At 43.1% G+C, this 20,695-nt stretch overlaps 2 protein-coding genes across 5 annotated transcripts; both read right to left on the bottom strand.

Annotated features, from left to right (window-relative positions):
* Positions 1-270: 270 nt before the first annotated feature.
* On the bottom strand, positions 271-12,098 carry MYOT (myotilin). 4 transcript variants are annotated; one of them, XM_084535274.1, is made up of 10 exons: positions 11,905-12,098; positions 9,845-10,444; positions 8,030-8,180; positions 6,487-6,585; positions 4,605-4,654; positions 3,944-4,076; positions 2,581-2,788; positions 1,936-2,101; positions 1,292-1,425; positions 271-864 (listed from the first exon to the last, which is right to left on the bottom strand). In XM_084535274.1, exons 2-10 carry the CDS (start codon positions 10,276-10,278, stop codon positions 692-694), a joined length of 1,548 nt encoding a protein of 515 aa, XP_084391400.1. In that variant the 5' UTR covers positions 10,279-10,444; positions 11,905-12,098; the 3' UTR covers positions 271-691. The 4 variants fall into 4 exon arrangements, with proteins under 4 accessions (XP_084391400.1, XP_084391401.1, XP_084391402.1 ...); XM_084535275.1 differs by lacking the exon at positions 9,845-10,444 and having other exon boundaries at positions 11,905-12,084; XM_084535276.1 differs by lacking the exons at positions 9,845-10,444; positions 11,905-12,098 and adding an exon at positions 10,683-10,733.
* Positions 12,099-12,442: 344 nt separating this feature from the next.
* Positions 12,443-19,800, bottom strand: LOC311444385 (uncharacterized protein; the record flags this gene model as incomplete). The annotated part of the gene is made up of 7 exons (XM_084535503.1): positions 12,443-12,694; positions 12,941-13,082; positions 16,865-17,123; positions 17,723-17,842; positions 18,417-18,440; positions 19,043-19,184; positions 19,738-19,800. 7 exons carry the CDS (start codon positions 19,798-19,800, stop codon positions 12,443-12,445), a joined length of 1,002 nt encoding a protein of 333 aa, XP_084391629.1.
* Positions 19,801-20,695: the final 895 nt, after the last annotated feature.

Genomic DNA, 20,695 nt, shown 5'->3' with positions numbered 1-20,695 from the left:
GCTGCCTCAGTGCTGTGTTTTATAGTGCAGCTTCCGCATCAAGCATGCAAGGAAAACTCTTGGTGATGCCTCACTGCCGTGTCTCAGGGCTGAGAGCTGCAGTAGCTCTGAGGAGGCAGAAGACAAGGAATTGGGAAACAGGGAGAGCAGAGGAACAGGAGGAACCCCTACAGAGCCAGCAGGATAAGAACTGGGCTTTGCTGGGCTGGATGTGGTGCCAGGCAGCTGTAGCTGCACTTTAACAGATCAAGGAAGAGCCATAGCCCGTGGTGGATATTTAAAGTTTTATTTGCCTCTATGCAGTCCTCATAAAAACACTCTAGGCCATTTGGTTTTCGTATTCAGACATTACAGAGTTCTGCTATTATCAAGAGTGATATTAGAGAAGCAGTACAAACCAATCTACTTTAGCAAGTAACCAAGCACAGGTGGAGCTAAAACCACCTACACCTGTAAAATCTAATTGCCCTGCTTTCTTAGCCTGTATAGTTAAAATACAATACTCAGTAAATGGCTATATTCACCAACTCATATAAATAAAATCTAACAGGTAAAAGGGGAACAACAGAATGTGCAAGAGTCAAAGTAGAAGTACGTAGATAGGTATTTTGCTAATCAGAGCAACCATCGGTTAACTACGTCTATGTAGTAACTGTCTCTTAGAGGTGTGAGTTTTCCTCTTCATTTCCAGTTAAAGTTCGTCACTTTCATACAGTCCAGATTGCTCAGCCAAACGCTGAAACTCTCCTTCTGGTGAGAAAGCTTGTTTCACATCCAGTCCTCTGCCATTAAGTGCCAAATACTTGCTAAAAGTTGGTCGAACCCGTAACTGCTTTGGGGCTGGAACTGGCTTGTTTGCATGTGCTGGAAGAGAGAAAAAAGCCTCTTTCAGTGTCTTCCCAGACTGTGGAAAGACCCAGGGTATAGCAACCCAGTTGTTTTGTTTGTTTGTTTTTATCTGCAACATAGAACAGCCAACCCTTAGGAAGAACTTAACAGACAAGCTGGAAATTTATGGGAAGGACAACATTCACCCTCCTTGGTATCTGTCAAAATGTAGACTTTAGCAGGACAGGCAGCAGATGCAAACCATTTGTAAGAGACTCATCACATAGTATTGCACAGATGTGTGATTTTCTTGGGCTAGTTACTTTTTCTGTAGTTCATTATCCTGGGAAAGAAGTCCTCCCAACAGCCCAAGCTTTGGTAGGTTAACCATCAGGGTCCATTTGGAATACAGGTGCAAGTGGCTGTCCAAGTTGTGGTTACAGCACCGCAAAGTGGTACTTACTTGCAACCTCCAGTCTGGCATGGCATGTGGCCACTCCTGCTCCGTTGACAGCAGACACTGTGTACCAACCGGCATCTTTTTTGTTTGCGTTATGAATCAGGAGGCAAATCCTTCCAGTATTGTCATGTAACAAGCTGAAAAAAAAATGTGGATATTCACATGTAAGTGCTTGGAGGGGGAAGGTGAGAAAACATTGTCTGGTTACATGTGAGGAGCTGTGAAAGCCCTCAACAATTCTTGCGGAGCACTACTAACTATTTAAATGTAAACACTGCATTTTTATTACAACCCACCAATAATTCACATCTTGGTAGCATTCTGGTGGCACCACAACCCTTCTGCAGTCCCCATAACCTCAGAGCGTGATGAACGCTGCATTTCTTGGTGCCATAGCCATGCTTCTCACTGAGCTGTGTAACTGCTGTTGGAATCCAGTGGCATCTGGTCACAGCATTTTCTGTCCTCAAAACAATGCTCTGAGCATCATGCCTGTCCAGCACATGGGCTGGTTCATCATGCCTCATAAACGAGGGGCATATCTAGCTCCCCAGCTGCTGTTTTTATTAAGCAGCTAATTCAAATTTGACTTAAACACTGGTTATTGTTTTCCTAACACACTAATAGCCAACTCATTAGTAGGATACCTTATTCGGTCTGTATTATATTGTACCATTTCATTGTTTCTTTTCCAGTAAATCCGAGGTGTTGGGATGGCAGAGATCTGGCATTCGAGTCTGGCCGTATCTCCTTCAAAAACCTTTTTGCTTTGTGGCTTGAAGATGAAAGTTGGAGGTGTGTGATGTTCTTTTGCTAAATTAAAGAGGAAAGAGGAGGAGTTACTGTAAGTATTGAATGTTATTATCAGGCTTTTTTTATTTATTTATTTATTTATTTTTTTTTTAAGATTTCAAAATGCTAAATTTAGGAGGGCACATTCCCTACAGCAACTTCTTAGCCTACAGGTAATTCATTCCTATGTGCATAGGGGTGTAGTAGACAATCCATTTTAAGAGAGTTGCTGTCAGTTCTAGGAGATGAGCAACGCCCAAATTCTGGATATCACACTATGTTTAAATCCCCCACTACAAGAGCTTTGAAGAAGTATTTCACCCAAATGTATATATTAAAAAAAGTCTTGGAAAAGGTAAAGTGTTTGTTATACTTTGAGCCTGAAGATCTGGAGATCTGCCTCTAGTTTGTAATTGCTTTAATATCCCAAACACACAGAAGGCAGCGTTAGATGACTGTGGTTTGCCGTGTCTGATAATCATCAGTTCTCTCTGTCTTACCAATTACTTCCACTTTTACTGCAAAAGATGCTTCTCCTGCACGGTTGACAGCCACACATTCATATGTCCCTGCATCAGATGATTTGACCGCTTCAAAAATAAATGAGTGGAATCCCTTTTCTGACACGATCATTTTATGAAACTGGTCTTGATGTACCATCCTTCCATTCTGATACCACATCACATCTGGGGTTGGCAGCCCACTAACCTGTGAATGGGAGAAAAGCAGCAAAGAGTTAAAAAGCTTTAAGATGATACAAACTCTTCAATGCTGTATAGAGATTGAGGTATATAGGTGATAGAGTCATGGTCATACTACAAAAAGTTAATTTTTGAATATTAATGTGGTGCTGCGCAGAGAGGAAGGCTTGTGAAGTGCTGTGCAGGGATGAGCTTTAGCTGCAAGACAGTGGATGCTGTTCCTGCAAACCCCTGTTGTTCCCATCCCATAAAATAGGTTTGATTAAATCAAGGATGTTCATTGTGGATTCATGGAGGGAGGAAACTCACCTATCTAATCTCACAGCTAGCACTGTAGCAGTGCCGAAATTTGTACAATTTTGATAAAGTATGTTAACAAACTGTGTCTTGCAGACATGCTGTAGGTTGTCCATCACAGTCAGAAACATTCATATCTGTCACATCGCAGCAAAATGGTTAAAGGTTACGTTAAGGTATTGCCTGACTATTTAAGACAAGGGATTGGAAGTCTTCTTGTATGCAATTGGGAAAAAAACAAGGCACGCCACAATCAGAAAACAATATTTGCAGTAAAGCCGCATATGTGCAAGTGCCAGGTTCTTTCCTACCCTAGGGCTGGCACAATTACTGTACAGTCTCAGGCCCCTCTGCTGTTCTATTTGTTTGTAATTAGTACATTTCCTTGCCAGATGCCTGCTCCAGTCGGGGCACACTTACAGCTGTATAGAAGACTCATTAAAAGCAGGCAGCCCTCTCCTGCATAGGCTGTGCTGGGCGGGTTTCCATTCCACTGAAGCCAGTGGGTGCCCCAGTGGAGAGCACAAGGTCACTTCTCTAAAAGATTGCTTGAAACAAGGTCTTAATATTCAGTCTTTGCACTGAGCTCTAGTGATCTATGGACCACTTCTGTGGTGGTCCATATTTACCCACCATTTAGCTCTAGCCATACTCTTATGCAACTCATTCCACTTATGTTTTCCAAGGGAAAATGTTGACACATTTACCCATCTTGTTACCAGCTTTATACTGCCTGGAGAGACCCTGTGCAACCTGCTGGTAGTGCTCTGGCTCATCAAGCCACAAAGGCACTGCAGCTCAGATCCATTCATGCCACACACACACCACACAGCTACGGGGACTGAAAGTGAAAGGCTGGTATTACTTTGAAGTCGAGCCTGCAGAATCGCCCCTCCTCAATAATGACATCCTCTGGCACTTGTGTGAAACGTGGCTGAAAAAACTTTTCCTGAATTGCGTCATGTCCACGTTCGTCTCCTCTTGAGGATGGTCTGCTCCTAAAACGAGGACAGTAACAGTTGTGTGAAAGTTACCATAGCACAGATATCACTGTAGTGCTGAATCACTCAGGATGTCTAGGAACCCAGCGGTACAATTCTGGTTGTTTTTTAGCTGTAAGGCATGAGTATTGATGAACCACTTACCTTGCTGAAGTTATTCAGTTTAACACAGAAGCATAACATAGGAAAAACTCATCTTTGGCTTAATATCCAAACAATGTGGGCTGTGTTTTATCATTTACATTGTTGGGCCTTGCTTTGACTAGAAATATGTTTTCTAGACTATGACACATATTTGCCCTAGATACAAGTCTTTCAAAATTTAGTGTTATGCTTAGAATTGACTACATTAACACCACAGGCTTCAGCAGCCATCCACAAATGGTAGCATTTTGGTTGAAAGGAAGTAAATGAGTTTAGTAATTACTGCTTCAGGAAAAATGAAAAGCAAAGGAATGCTAGCGTTGTCTAGAAATCCTTGAAATAAGGTCTCGACGAGTAGCACAGCACAGGTTTATGCATTACCTTACATGTGTTGTAGGAACCTGCAGCCTGATGTTCTCTGCGTTCTGGTGCTTGGAAAGAGGAAGACAAAAGGTGAGTTAATTTACAGAGGAAGTTTAACTATAAACCAAATGAGAAGCCATTTTGAGTTAATATACTGCTCCTTAAAGCACACTGAATACTTAGAAGTTGCTGGGTTAAGATGTAAAGAAACTTGCATCATATGCTAACACGCTCTCTTTTCACCCTAGACTTCTTGCCGTGCTAGCAACAAGTCCTATTAATAGACCAGCTTCTTGTCACTCTGCACAGGTGATAGGTGCAGCAGCTTCATTTGGCACACTGGGCCTTTGGCAAGCCAATAACCTTTGTTAGAGGAGAGCAGTGCTGCTGGCAGTATCTAAAATGAGAGCTAAGTACAGAATGTCCTTCCCAATAGCAGGAATAGAAGTGGAATCACTGGCAAGAACATAGTATTGTGCCCACTTAAATATGGTACCACTAGCAATGAACACATGCGGAGCTGGAAAATATTTTTCTTTCTACATCACAGCACCAAGTAAGCTTACTGACAGCTCCACAATCACATGAGTAAATCTGCTAAAGTACCCAGGACTGATTCCTGATAGGAGCTTGGATATTTGAAAAATACAAGCAGAGTTTATCACTAGTGACTCATTTTAGCAAGGGAATCAGGCAGAGGAAATGCTACACGGACATTTTTGGGGTGTTTGCCATTACAGTGCTTGGTTCTGCACTCCGTAGCCCATTTCTGTGGAACACTTAAGCCTGGGTTTAAACTTCAAACACAGAATCAACTTTCAGTTCAGGGCAAGCATCACGTAAGTAAAGATTTAGCTTTAAATAAAGTTTCAGCTTCATTCCCTGAATGAATCAGTGAATACAATAACGAATAAAAAAAAAAAAATCTAAATATAAGCCAATTTCTCCTTCCATTTCATATGGAGCATTTTTATGCAAAATAAAATGAGGTCTCTCTTCCTCTCTGACATCCATCATGTTCCTTTCTTGTCTGCTTTTGTCAGGTGATTGCTGGGGAGAAATAGCTCAAACTGTGTATTCCACCCTTGCTGTGATCTTAAGTGTCTCTTGCATTGAAGAGTTTTGCTAACTGCATTTGGAAAGATGAATGCCAGCCTGCTGGCTCTCTGCATGCATGCAGCAGGAGGGATGTTTTCTTTGGCAGCACAGGTGTCCAGTGCCACATCACAGATATTTCCAGCAACTTTGATCAAAGAAGTGCCAGAGAGAGCTTTTAACTGGCCTGTTCTGAATAACCAATGAATGATGCAAGTCCCCAACTAAAATGTTTTTGAACATGCCAGTAGTAATAGATTCTTGGCTATCAGCATGTGGGCTGCTAAAATAACTGCTTTGTCTTCTGTTAACGATTGCAAGCTTCTGGAAGGGATAAAACCCAACCAATCCCACCCCACAGCCCTGACCTCCTGTAGTCAATGTCACTGACTCCAAACAGTGACAGGTGTAAATTTTGCAGTCCTGGCCAAGGCAGGACTCAGGCTATTAGAGTGGGTACCTGGATCCCTCGCTGTGCTTCTCCCTGCCTGTCACAGGCAGAGTGCTGAGGCTGGGTAGCAGCTGTTGCAATTCCTCCCTATAGAGGTCATTCCTACAGATCAGGCCCAGCAAGGGGATGGGGGAAGTACTGCCAGCATTCGGTGCTTAAACCGCCCCCACTCCACCACCATCTCCCCCAAACCCAAATCCCAACTGTACTGAGATTCGCTAGCAAAAGCTCTTCCCTTCCCTCTTCTGCACTGGTACCAGGAAAACACCATCTCCTCATCCATCCTTGTTAAGTATAAGCAGTTCACAGCACCACCACCAGGGAATTACTGCTCTAGAGAGAGGCCCCGTTTACCTGTGTGTTCTGCATATCTTCACTTTGTGCTTCAAACACAGATGCAGCGTTTTCTGGTCCTAGCAGCCTGCGAGCCATTCTTTCTTCATAAGTTAATCGCTAAAAGCAGAGCAGAGAGGAATTCTTGTCGTAAGTCCATCTACTATTTCAGTTCATCTCGTAAAAGTGCATTAATATGCCGCAAAGTCAGGGTGTCGTCAGTGAAAGCAGTGGCTGAACAGAAACTCTACTTCTGTTCTAGTGGGTTTGCAGTCCGTGATGCCTACTGAAGTCAGCCTCAATATATACAGCACTGAAATGCATAAAAGATTAAACTGCCTGTTCATCAAAGCCTCTCTAATGCCATCTGTGGCCTTCCACGCCTCTTTTTTTTCCGCGCTGGGATTATTTATGGGTAACTGATGGCATTATCTCGGAAGCCAGAGTAAGTCCCAGGGTACCTTTCTGTTAGCACTGGGAAAACTTCCCAAGTCATTCAGCTGTGGATTTACTTCAGGAGCTAGAGGCTAGATGCTACTGTCCTCTACTCCCATGTGTTATTCCTACAAGCACCAAAACACCTGAAACTTGGCCTCCCACAAGTTTATCAAGTTCTTGGCTTCCCACAAGTTTTAAGTTGGATTTGTGAGGTGAGGACAAACTGACTAAATTTATCTCATGTACAGGACATACATGTGATTACTCCTGTGTAGATAAGGATTTGAGAAGGTTTGGGGGACTTTTCCTTAGAAGAGAGCAAGACAGACCTTTTGCAAAACCTGCGAGAGCATAATATCCCAGAGATCATTACTGCTGAGATTAAGTGTGGCTGAAGACTGGCCAGTTGGTTCAGACGTTGTTGGAGGACAAGGGGAGGAGGGCACACAGGGGTGATTGCATAAGCCTTATTTTTAGTCTGGCTTCCTATGGGAAGAAAGGCTGGCTTGCAATGGCAAACTTTCTTACAGCAGATAGGACATTCCTGTTAGGGACACGTTAACTCATATTTGACCTGACATTATTTTTCCTTCAATGTTTACAACTATGTATATGATACAAGCCTTTTTCCACTGATAGTAATGGCAAAACTCATTTCTATTTCAGGGAAAATAAGATTGGAACCATAAACACTGGGATTTTACTAGTCTAGCTCCAACCAACAGGAAGGTTGCAACTTGCATTAAAGACCTGCTTACTCCAGCTTGTTGTAATGTGCTTCCCAACTGGTAAGCAATATTTGTCTCCAAGGTTCGGATTTCTTGATCATGAGGATTGTATTTTGTCCCTTCACAGAATGAATAGATAGGCACTGAGTATAAAACCCTCTTATATCTCACAGACTTTATCATAAAAGGTCACGTGTTTTCTTTGATTGGTTATTGTTCATATAAAAAGAAATCAAAGAGGTGTACCACATGTGGTGGTACTCTGTAGAATAAGCTTTTAAGTATCGGTATTTCTCCAAGTTTCTAATGATTTCAGTGGCTTATCAACCCCAGGATTAGAATGCAGGGTGAAACCTGGGCAGAGCAAACTGGTTCCGTGATCAGCAGCTTTCCCTTACCTGGTTGCCATTCTGGAGGAGGTTGTCTTTGCATCGGAGTTTCTTTTCCAAGTCCTGGATGAGGGCCTCTTTTGTTCCTCGAATTTCTTGGTCAGATGTCTTCTGCATAGAGTTGATGCTAGCTTGTTTGTTATACATTGGCTTTGAGTAACTACTCGTGCAGGGAGAGAAAACAAAGTTATTCCTGTAGGCTCACTTGGCTGTTCACTATAGACACAAAAACGTGAAACTGCTACCTAGAAACTGTGGTTCAAAGGAACTTGTAAAGAATTTGGGAGATAGGCTAGGCGGCACGACTGAAGATGAAAAACTTAAGGGGAAGCATCATTATCAAATCAAGTCATTCAGTGTCATCCCATAGCACTGTGCACTGTCACAGTAGCTTGCTGTGGGTCACCATTCAGCATTCCTAAATCTTGCAGTGGCCTCTGTCCTGGTTTGAATGCATGCAGCTGGGCTAGCAGTGTTTTGAGAGCTCCATTGAGCTTGGAGAGTCTCTCCAGGAGAGAGTTCTCCCTCGAGAACTGTACTCCTGTGTAATTTCAATTGCTAAAAAAGCTCTTGGTGCTGCAAATCCACAGTAGGGTCACAAACAAGTTCATTATGTGTGAACAAATGATTTACTATCTTCTTCTTCAGGGCCCCAGAAGGCATTTCTGTTCAGATGTTCAATAACTAAGCTTATCCCACTGGGGTCTTTAGGTGCCCGTGCTACAATCCCCACATAACCTGCTCCTGTAATCCGTAGTCAAGAGATGATCAAGTCTTGCTATGAAAACAACCTTTGCTATGAAAACAACCTCCCCCCACATACACAAATCCCAGCAGTTACTCCAGATGCATACCTAACCCACAAGGACTCCTGCAGGACTTCTAAAAAGCACTTCTCAGTGTCTCAGCTAGCCCACTTGGTCTTACCTTCCCACAGTGCTCTGAGAAAACACCCAAAATACAGAAAGAGACCAGTCCAGAAACATTCAGGTTTCCTGAATACAAACTGGCACTTAAACCTGTATTTATACCCAGGTCAGCATGAGCCCCCTGCCCCTATCACCTTCCTAATACCCTCTGCTGGATTTTCTGCACTGACTTTCCCTGGGACCTCCAGCTAATGTTGGCAGGAGTACAAGTTGGTGAGAAGGCAAGACCCAGCTCCCTTTGAGATCTCACTGACCTTGGGAGGTATTTGGATTGCAGCCCAAAGGCAAAATGATATAATACTTATTCAGGAAAGAATTTGGTCTTTGGTCTTAAGGGGTAAAATTTTGAAGTGGCTGCCTTTCTGCCATTACGTATGATTAATGAAAACTGTATTGTAGGGAAGTCATGATCATAATGTAGAGCCTGAAAATTCTGCTGAGACTTACTAGGAATTTTAATGCTGTTTGTATGTGAAACATGCTGCTGCCTTCTTTGCTGTTCACAAGGCATTTTTGTTGAGAGTAGTCCATTTGAGATGACCGCCTATCTTCTGTTCTGGATAGCGTTGAACAAGTGATTCCCATCAAATCACACTAAACCATTCAAACCGAGCCCAACGAACATATGCAACAGCCAGTGGCGTGGCTGCTGGGCAGTTCAATTCCTCATTTACACCCATCTATCCCACAGAGACACCAAGGGCAAGCACTCAGCCTCCTAACCTGCCTCACTTCACGCATGCAAAGCCCTGCCTCGCGCATCAGAAGTCAATGGGAGCTGGACCATTGGCTTCGGCCAAGCTGGCCGGGTTGGGGTTGGGTTGGTCAGTGCACAGGAGAGGCCAGGCCAGGCCAGGTGAAAGCGAGGGGAAGTTAGCAGCCTGTGTATACTTACTGAGGTTCCCCGGGAGGAGTTTGGCTGTTATAATCAGGCTGCGAGGGTAGCACTGAGCACAGGAATGCTGCGGGGGGTTGGTTAGGCATGGATATAAGCCGTTGCCCGGATGATGAGCTAGCAGGAGACTGCGCAGACGCAGGCGTGACGGGATATGTGGATTCCTTAGGGGCACTACAGGAAGGCGAGGAGAGCGTGATTGAAGAGCTCAGCGATGACGAGGAGGAGAATTTCTGCCCGCTAGGGTTACGAGGCTGTATTAGAATGGAGGACTGTTTGATTTGTCTGCTCGGCTCTGTAGAGGTTGCAGGTCCCGGAGGCTGCTGTTGCCCTTGACACACATTCTTAGACTGGATAAAGTGTTTTGGACGTTCGTAGTTAAACATGGTTGGTTGGCACATAGAGGAAACGGATGGGAAATTATGGGCACTCATAGGAGAAGTTTCACGACTGTCCTGGGTTTTTGTTGGTGATAACTGGCTTTGGATAGGTGGCGGGTAAAAACTAGCTGGTAGGCCACGAAAGCTTTCTTGGCTGGGCTCCTGGATAGAATGGAACCCTGGCCTTGCAGAATAGAGGCTGTCTTGGTGTGGATTTTCCCTTAAGGAAGACAATACAGATAAAGTAAATTGTACATCACAATTTAACTTGCAAAAATATCTTGTTGTGAGCAGTCATTAGCAGTCTAAAGAATTCTATGTTCAGGCAGTTGACAATTAAAGCTTAAGCTTAAAATAAGACAATTTAGGATTGATTAGAGCTATTTCAAAAACTATGCAAACGTTTCAGGTTAAAAGAACAAGTCATGCACTCCATCAGACCCAGCTGCAGTGCTCACCATAGCTATCTTATCTGCAAGAGCCCAGTAATTTCTGAAAGAAATAGCAATTGGCTTATTGCAACAACCCATCACCAGATTTTTGAATTCAGAACTTCTTATATCGAATTGAGATTTGGGATTGGAATGTCAGGACAGTGTTTTTCTGTTCAGAGATTTCCTGAGGTTTGCTGTTGTGGCTAATAATTGCCAGAATGACATAGCCACAGAATAAAGTAGGGCCAAGCAGCTTAGAGGTCCTCTATTTATTTTGGAAGTCATTGATATCTAAACCTGGTATCCCATCAATTTACAGAAGGGGAATGTTTCATTTAAGCAAACTTACTAAATTTGTTGAGACTGACAACTAACTTCAGCTCTAGGATAAATAAACACCAGCCCCCACTCCTCCTCAAATAAATTAAAAGCTACTAATAAAAAAATGAGAATGTAAATCCACACAGTTACATGTGCTGGAAAAAATTGTAATCTTGCCCCACTGAGATCAGCTGTTTTGCTGCTATATATACACAGTATATTGTATTCCTCTCATTGGAGAGCCCAAAGAAGGGATCCACGGGGTCAGAAATTCCTTGGGGGGAGATCAGCTGGAGACATTGCTCTTGTTTTATGAGGATTTAAAGCTTTCATTTCCTAAAAGTAGTTGCCAATATTAGTTGTAAATTAACAGCAACTAAACAGGTTTTGTAGTAAAAATTCCCTAGTTTTCCCCTTGTCGTGTTCTTGGAATTTGAAGCCAGCTCAAATTTTTGGAGCATATCCAAACTACGTTCTCATTCACTAGTGCAAAAAAAAAAGGTAGAATCTTGTTTTTGTACCACTTCGATATCACTGCCTGTGTACAGGTTCATTCATTTCATCTACAGGCTCTGTACAGCAAGTCACCTTTACTTTCTTTTCTAGAATACCGCAGTAAAATAAGATACTAAACGAACACTGCCCCATGATGCACAGATCCACCCGTTGCAGCAAGGGATAAGTTGTATTTCCCTCAAATCATTCCACCTTGATTGGAAAACAAACAGTAGACTTTTGACTTTACCAGATGAAAACAAAGAGCAGTAAGAAACGCTTTCTTTCTTTAAGGAACAACAAACATTTTTCCCTTCTTTGCACCCACAGTACCTTTTTATTTTAGTATTACACATCGCATTGCAATTTCTCATGCCAGCTCAGTAGCAGATTTGAAATAAAAAATGATGGGAAAAAAAAAGGACCTTACCTACAGCCTAGAAGTTGTCACCTGGGCTTTAACCAGTATTTTGGGAAGGGGCCGTCATTCACTGACACAGACTGTCATAGTAGCCCTCTGCGTAGCATTATAAGACCAGAGACTTTAATGTGCTGCCAACAAATGACACTGCTGGACCTGCCTGTCCTCCTGCTACACCAGTGTCAGAATAAGAGTCTCCACCAGCTCAACTCTCTCGGGGCACTTCATTTAAGGGCCAGAACCTCATTTTTTGGCAGGTGCCTGTGGTCAGCAAATCACGTAGTGTGGGCAGTGGTAAAACCTGCCCGCATGGCGGCACCGTGCCCTTGCATCACCGTGTCCTGTGCCCGTGCCATATGCCTTTGCATCTCCACGCCCCATGCCCTAGCATCCTCACGTCCTTGTTTCCATGCCCCACCGCCAGGCTGGGCTTCCAAGGCTCATGGGGGAACTGAGCCCCTCCAGGAGTGAGGCCCAGACCCCGCTCACTTGGGGAGGTGAGACAGGGCCCTCCTACAGGGCCAGTACTGGGATGGCTCCGTGGGGCTCAACCCTGCATGCCTGCTGTGGGATGATTGGCTTCGCTGTCGGGGCCACGACTTGGAGCAGCCATGGGTGTTCCCAAAGCCCAGGTATTTGTTTGATCCCACTCCATGCAGTCAGCAGCTGAGGCTTTGTTTCTGAAGGCTCTGGTTTTCCAGGGTTGCCCAAGCTGGCAGCAGCAGCGGGCATGGAGCTCCCGGCTCTCCCCACTGATAAACTGCTGAGGGTCAGCCTTGTTCCCTATGACATCCTGGGACTAAGCAGGAGAAAGCAAAGAACTGAAGAAGTCTGCAGGTGCTGAACAGAAGAGCAGCTTTTGCCTGTAGCAGGCAGCAGCAGAGGGCTGCTGCAACATCCTGAGACACCCCCAAATCCTGCTTTGTGAAACATCTCAGTGAAACTCCTTCTTTCTCCATGTCCCATAACTGTTAGCTACAGCAGCTAATTGTCCTGGTATTGATAAAACTTGGCGCTGCTTTTAAGGTTTAAAGGCAGCAGATACCGAAAGCTCGAGGTGAATGCAGGTGAAGTAACCCTGCAGCAGCACCCGCCGGCCATAGCGTGCAGCGGTACCCAGGGCACGGCTCCTTGCACAGTCGAAAGCGGTGGCATCACTCGTGGGGGTGAAATAATCAGATGTGAGCCTGAAGCATCAGTCCTTCACTGAATAACACAAATTAAGTATACTTGATGGTGAGATGTTATTTGATGGTATATTGCTATTTGTGGGCGTTATTATGTGTGTTAACTTGGAATTAAATATCCAGCTAGGCTGTTTTCACCAGAACAACAACAGATCCTGCTGGTAGATTAGGAGATTTGTATCCCTTTGATCAAAGGCTTTAGTGCTTAATTACATCTTAAATTATCATTATAGTGTTTAAGTGTCTTAATTATACTTTAGCAACTGTTGCCTAACATGCACACTATTGTTTAAAAAACCTCCAGCCCTGTGAGCACAGCAGCTCAGGCTGTGTGTGGGCTTTAACTTTTCTCTTTTCTCCCTTCACTGTATGGGTGAGTCTTTCAGCACAGCCGTCTTCAAGAGTTAATCCACATTTAGGGTTTGTATTTAAACATCAACTCAGTATTTGTGAACTAAATCTACACAGCAGGTGTTAATTGAGTGCTAATTTATTTAAATTTCTCCTGATGAAAGTGATTAAGGGAGGAAGTGTGTCCCTGGCTGTTGGAGAGGTTATTTTGTTTGTTGTTGCTTTTTATTTTTTTTTTTTTGTTCAAAAAAAATAATAAAAAATCGTGTAGTTTGTCCAGAGGGAGTTGAGTACTTTAAAAAGTAAATAAAAGACAGTAAGTGTAGCATGATCGCTTGTGGTGTAGGAAGCTGTGAGCATGCTAAAGGTCAAGCTCTGTGCTCAGACAGGCTCTCTGGCTTCCCAGGGACTTCAATGAGGGTGCAGTGCACTCGTTTCAGAACTGAAGTTGGCTGCAAGGCATCAATTTGAGGACAGCTTCGTACGCTCAAGAGGCTGAACACAACCGGGAGACTTGTATGAATGAGAAGGAACAGGAAAAAGTGACATCCAGAAGGTAGGAAAAAAACTTGAAAGAACTAGAAGCTCAAGCGATAAAAAAAGGCAGAGGACTGAATCTAATAGCTTATGTTGGGGGTAACTTAATAGTACCTTGAGCAGCACTGTTAGGGGTTAGCTTTTCTGTACTGCTTCAGTTTCCTTTCTGTGAACAGTGACGCACTGCATCTGATCAGGTTCTCCTAGTTTCTTGAGTGATATAGTAACGAAGGTCTAGAAAAAGCTACAAATCTTCTGTTTATTTACTAAGCATTTGTAAAAACTACCTAAAACACCTGGCAATATACTTAGTGCATGAAACCTCTTCTTTGCTTGGGTTAACTGGCTTTAATAAAGATGATAATCTGTACAGAGTCTAGCAGGGGCTGGTTTTACTCTGCTTTTTTAAGGCTGTCGAGAAGGATGCTGTAACCTGTAGCTACAAAAGCCTTGAAAGAAGTAGCTTCAGTCTTCTCCAACTGCATTTTCCAGCTTTTGTAGAGTGACCGTTGCTAAGCAATAGTTTGGAGAAGTATGAATACAGGGACAGCATTCATTCATCGTGGTACTTGTCAGTATTTCTTTTTGTCTTCAATAACAGTTTCAACCACGTACGTGATAGTTGTATGGCTGAATCTTTTTACCAAAGCAGTTAAAAATAACAGCTAATCATTAGAGATGATAGCTTAATTTAACAGCAACAATGTTGAGTCCCATTCACAATATTTCAAAGCACATGGCAATAAGGCTGCGTGTTTCAAAAGTATTTAAGTGCTCAGAGCTGGATACTTCTAGAAAGTCTAATAGTTTTTTCTATGTACCCTGTGGCATGTAAATGCCTTCCAAAATGCGGTTCAGTATTGCTGCCAACTGAAAGCACTCTGCAGCTCTTTGACTAGTGTTAACTAAAAATGTTAACTAGTATAACATTTTATATAAACCACACCTGATTTTGGTGAGATGTTATATCCCTTCATGCAGGATGTCACATATCGCATTAAAAACCAACCAGGACTTTAAAAATGAAAACCCAAGTTCACCTTGCAGCACTTCAAGCAGTGCTGCAAGCCATAACCATAGCATTGAAGTATCACCTAAAAGAGCCTCCTCACATGCTGCTTGTTACAAATGCCAAAGCAGAGGCTAGTTGCTGCCTTTGAGCAATGTGAGGAGAGGATGGAAAAATTAGTCCTGTTGTAAAAGGAGAGCCAGCAAATGTCTGCAACTGCCCCATTCCTTCCCAGAGGTAATTATGACAGAGGTTTTATTAAAAAAAAAAAAAAAAAAAAAAAAGCTTTCATTTTTGTTTGGCAGACAATTTTAAAAAAAGTCTGTTCTTGTTCAAAATAATCATCAGGTAAATATTACAAGTAGTGGGATGCAAGTCAGCAGTAGGTACTCCCAAGAAAATTCACCTTTCCTGTCTCGGATTGGATTTGGGGTGGTTGGGTGTGAATTGACTCGAATACAGTGCACCGTTCATGTGCTTGGCTTGGCTTGTGATGTATGAAGGCACTGACAGCACATGCACAGCTCCAGCACAGGTTGCAGGCAGCCCTCTGCAGCTTGGCAGGGCTGCAGTCTCTGAAGTCTGTGCTAGTTAGCTTCAGCCAGGCTCTTGGTTCTGCAGTGGGCTCTCTGTAGGGTCCCAGCTGATTTCACTAGAGATTGACTGCCTGGGTTTTGTGGGTGAGCTTGGGGCTAAATGAACAACACAGGGGGCTGCAGGTTATTGAAGCAAACCCCGTTTTTACTCAGTAATGTGGTAAAAAGTTCCTGTGCACAGATAAATTTGTATTGCGGGTATGGTCTCTCCAGTAGTAAATTTGGAGGAGGGTGTCCAGAATTGTTAAAACAACTGGTTTAAAGTGGCTGAGCACATCCAGAAATAATCTATAGCACGGAGAATGCTTTCTGTCACAGCCGTCCGTTTACACACGATGTAACAGTACCCCTGTAATGCATTACTGGCATTCAGCTAGGAGAGGAGGCACACGTCTGCCTCGTAGCTTCCCCTTCACAAACAGAACTGAAGAAGCTGCTTTGCAGTGCTGAGTTTGGAGCTCTTAACTCTTGGTATTTGAGGTCTACGTTAATGCCAATAAACACCTGGAAAACTCTGCTAAAATTTGGGTGTGAGTTCTAACTTGTTTAGTTTCTCTGGAATGGCTAAACAACGTATCTAATAATGCCATAGGTACATAGTTACTTGAGAGCTGTATTTGGGACAGAAATTGGTTTGAGTCTTGATATAAGAAGAAATGTTTTTTCTTGAGGAAAATCCTCATCTCCTGAGCAGGAAATGGCCCTGCCATGACACAGGAGAGTTTTTTTTCTGTTCAGTTGGTTACTGGTTCAGAACTTGTCTCCTATGGAGCACTTTATAGGTTCAGTCTGCTCCACGCTTAGAGCATCTCAAGCTTTGTTGCTATTTTACAGTGGTGAATGGAAACATGAGGTGATGCCACTTGGTCAAGGCTCCAGAGGAACTTGGTGGCAACAGAGCAGTTACTTGAAATTTCCAGGTACTGTGACCTTTCCCTTTTCTCTGCTGTGGAGCCAAAGACCTTTTAGAGGATAATTATTTGGGGCTATGCTTTTAAAGTTACTTAGAGATAGGCATTTCTGCAAATACCATTATCCACCTACATGAGCCTTTAGATTGTTACACACTTTGCCAAATGGAGCCTGTGCTGTTCTGTAGCTAGGCTGGTGTTGCAAGCTCGTATTGTCATACAGGCAAACAGCTCAGGTTATTGCATGCCCATGTGTTTGAGCTGTTAGGGTATGGGACACAGGAGCTTTGCAGCTGTATTGCTGAGATGACTAGAAAGTTAATTCCCTAAGTGTGGTATAAAACTGACCAAGGGATGTGAATTTTTTCTTTGTCTTACCGCAGAGGAGAAGCTTGAGGTGAATTCTCATAAACACCGTGAAAATCTTCAGCTTCGCTCTTTGAATTCATCTGGCTGAAGTTTGTGGCTTCCGCTCGATTCCCCAGCCCCGGGGTGTCCGTGCTGTAGGACGGCAGGCTGGGCGCGTCGCGGTCCTTGGCTGCAGCTTGGCTGTTCCTCGTGAAGGTGGGTTTCTTCATGGTGACTTGCACAGCTGGCAAGCGGGCAGCACCTGCAAAGCTTTCCAGGTCTTTTGCTCCTGGAAGTAGAATTGTCCCCAGGTCAGGCAGAAAACAGTAATGGTTCATCAGTACAGCACGCTGCAGTTACAGGGAGTGAAACCTGTATGTCTGGGTGGGTGGGTGGGAGTTCAACCTGCCTGTGCCCTGTGTAAACCAAAGCTTGCACAGCTGCATTAGCCAAACCTGTCTCCTCACAGGGGCTGGTAGGCTTTGGCTTACACACAAAGTGCTGTTCTGTTTAGACAGCACAAGCCAGGCAAGTCATGTATTAGAATAAACAAGGTGTCAATACAACTGGTGCGTTGGGCTAAGCTAGGATTCCTGAATGGATGAAGCTCAGGGACGAGACTCCTCTGTCAGAGAGATCTACATCTGCACCTTGTCATCCTGACCTATGAAGAGGAAGGGCCAGGAGCAGAAATGCAGAATAACTTGCATTCAGCTTTGAGGAGCACCCAAGCTGATAGCATTTTGGGGGCATTTCTTTTTGAGCCTACAAAAGTGTTTGGGTCTGAATTCTGGTTGTTACATATCTGTGGCTATGCCTGGCACTGAACAGCAGCAAATTAATTCTCTTGTGCTTAGTTGCTCTGCTCAGAAATCCATATATGCTTACCTGGAGAAACAGAGAGACGTGCACTGGATGCTACAGATCCAAATTCATTTTCAGCAACACATTTAAATATTCCAGAGTCCTCAGGAAAAGCTTCTGTAATGACCAGGGTGCAGACTTCCTCTGAAAAGACACATTCAGGCACACTGTTGTACCATAAAAGCTACATGTCAATGTGTAGGAATCGGTCATTGTAGAAGGACTGTTACTTAGTGGTGGGGCTTGGCAGCAATGAAATGCAAAAAAAGTGATGCAAAGAGCATAGGAAGTCAAAGGATTCAGAAGGAGCAAAGGAGAAGGAAGGATCTTCCTTCCTGGGACTTCAAGGGAACAAGGCACAACTATATGTATATGTATGTATGTATATGTATATATATACTTTTTTTTTTTTTTTTTCTAAAATGCATGTTCTCTTGCACAGGTTTAAACCCCAGAAAAGCCATGTAGTTGATGTGTTTTCCCTTAACATATAGGACACATGTCTTTGAATGTAAAAACGGTGATGTTTCATTGTTGTGAAACAAACTGGGGCCTTTCAGGTGCTTCTGTCAAAAGCAAAACTCTTTGCCTGACATCGCATGCTGTCTTCTGGCTACCCTTTGAACATGATTGTTTTATACTGGATGAGGTGGGGAAAACTAAGCTTGAGGTAGTAAACCAGTGAATTGTCTAACAAAGAAATTTGCAGTGTACTTACCAGGAACTGATGATGAACAAGCCTCTGCTCAAAATAAGAGAGAAAAAAAATTAAATTGTTATAATGCCAGACTGGAAGAAAGACCTTCAGCCCTCTTTCCCTTTCCCAGCTCAGCTGTCAGTGAGGTTACAAAAGGGAACATCTCCCTTTCTGTCCATCAGAAGGAATTCCATCTGGATAGAGGAACGTCAGGTTTGGCTGGGACCCAATGGTGTGAACACCTCTCTGCTGAGGTGGTAGAGAAAGAGCTTCACTGACTTTGGAATTAGTCCATCTGTGAACTTGGTCCACTGGAGCTATGACCTCATGCTTGGGATTATGACAAATTGTTTAAAATGTTCTAATTTTTTTCCTTGAATTCATCATTAGTTATAATGCGCAGTGACAATGCCCTCGTGGCTCAGCAGTACCCTGTCACTGTGCCAGTCTCTCCCCATTGCTCCTGCTCTGCTCAGGCACTGTCAAAGAAAGTGTAAACGCTACACAAACACCTGCAACTTCATTTGATACTTTTAACCTTAACTCAAGACTCTCTAATATGTACTGTCTCCTAATTTTACAGCAGTTCTCCTGCCTTTTCTGTCCCTGTCCCAATAAAATTGCACCAGACAGACAGTAATACCTACTTTTTCGTAGTATTCGGAAATCTGCAGAATCTGTTATCTGATCATATTCTCTGTACCAGTGAACGTGTAAGGTGGGTGTAGCCCGAATGCGACATTCAAATACCACCAATTGACCCTTTGTAGCTCTTATGTTTTGTAGACCCTGGGGGAGGAGAAATTGGCATTAAGTGGCTGACAAAAGCGTTTCCACACTGGAACAATTATTATGGAACAATACACCCTTCAGTGAAGATGATTTGGTGTCCCTATTTTATTTATAATAATTTATTTAATTCTAAATGTATTTGAAGAGGCTTTTGAGTGGAGTTTCTTTCACCTGTAGACCAGTGCTTATTAAAATGCTTTAGCTTAGTTATGCATTCAAATGAAGATAAAAATGCAGGAAAAAAACAACAAATCTCTTCCACTGGATACAACACAATAAGGAAGGTTTCTGTGAGAGATTTCCACTTCAGCCTTCTTTGTAGGAAATAAATGAGATGAATTTATGTGAGTAATTCTGTCTGGATCAGCTACGAATTAAGATGCTAGTTTGATAGCATCACTAATTAAGTGTGCTGGCTTTCTTGAAATGTGAATGAGCCCATGTTACAGCCTCTAAATATTTTCTGATAGAACAAGAACTCTCAAGATGTAATGCTAGCAGTTGAAGTCACAGAACAGGCCATGTTGCTCAGACAATGTATGCTCTTTACCTTTGTGAACACAGGTGTGCTTCCATAGGAAGACCCAATCAGGCTTGCTGAGGGACTCTGCATCTATATATAGTGAAGAAAGGCAAGTTTTTTAGCTTGAATTTCTGATCTGCAGAAACCTGGTTGTGTTGCCGGCACGTTATTTGAAACAGAAGATGATGACAATGTTTTTTCTGTTCATGCACCAGCCTAATACATACCCAGTGGAGAGTCTCTGTTTAAATGCTCCAAGGGAAAATGCCTCACTGGACTGTTACCACCAAATCAGTAGAAGGAAGAGCTGATAACTGGTAAGTGTTGCTGGTCTTACATTGTAAGCCAATTTGATGCCCACATCTTGTGGTTTGTGTAAAGATCTGTGTTGCTTTCTAGTAATTGTCCCATTCTACAGAGATCTGTACCTGATTTAGTTGTTTACTGGTCTAGTTTTACTTGTCATCCATGGTGCATGTGGTAACTGCAATGAGGTTGAATTGAAATGAGAAGGAACTTTGGTATTCTGTCTTGGCATTTTCCTTAGAGCTCAACTGACATAGAGCTTAGAATAAGGTCTCTGATTAATCAAGAACAGCAGTTTTAAGGTGATCAAATACTTGCAGAACAAGATATGTCCTTGTTCTATGGTGGAGTGTTGATTTCTGCTCATATCCTTCTCATTTAGCTTTTGAACCATGTGTCTCACATATAAATGTGCAGCTGAAGCGTTTGGGTTTGTTTTGTTGGGGTAATGGTCTTTTTTATAATCGCTCTCTTCTCCAAAATAACCCAGGTCAGCCTTTTCCTCCCAGCCTGATTTCAGATGTCAGTCGGTCTCCAGATAGTCTGAATTCCCCAGCTCTTGACTGAGTATGTGCTCTAAATCAACTCTCTGTTCTGAAGGGAATCTTTGAAGGAGGCTGACAAATGGCTAAGCTGTGTGGCAGCCACTCAAGTATTTCCAGCCTTATCCCCTGCTCCA

Source organism: Aythya ferina (assembly GCF_964211825.1).
Source record: "Aythya ferina genome assembly, chromosome: 14".
Lineage (NCBI taxonomy): Eukaryota > Metazoa > Chordata > Aves > Anseriformes > Anatidae > Aythya > Aythya ferina.
Note: the sequence above shows the minus strand (reverse complement) of the source record. Positions and strands in the feature narration are given on the sequence as shown.

Bases quoted from the DNA above. Each gene is read 5' to 3' on its own strand.
- MYOT (XM_084535274.1), bottom strand. From the start codon at position 10,278: ATGAGTGCCCATAATTTCCCATCCGTTTCCTCTATGTGCCAACCAACC. The intron at 4,077-4,604 runs GTAATGCATAAA...TCCTCGTTTTAG, and splicing joins GTTCCTACAACACATGTAAG to GAGCAGACCATCCTCAAGAG. The intron at 1,426-1,935 runs GTATCCTACTAA...TTTTTTTTTCAG, and splicing joins TATAATACAGACCGAATAAG to CTTGTTACATGACAATACTG.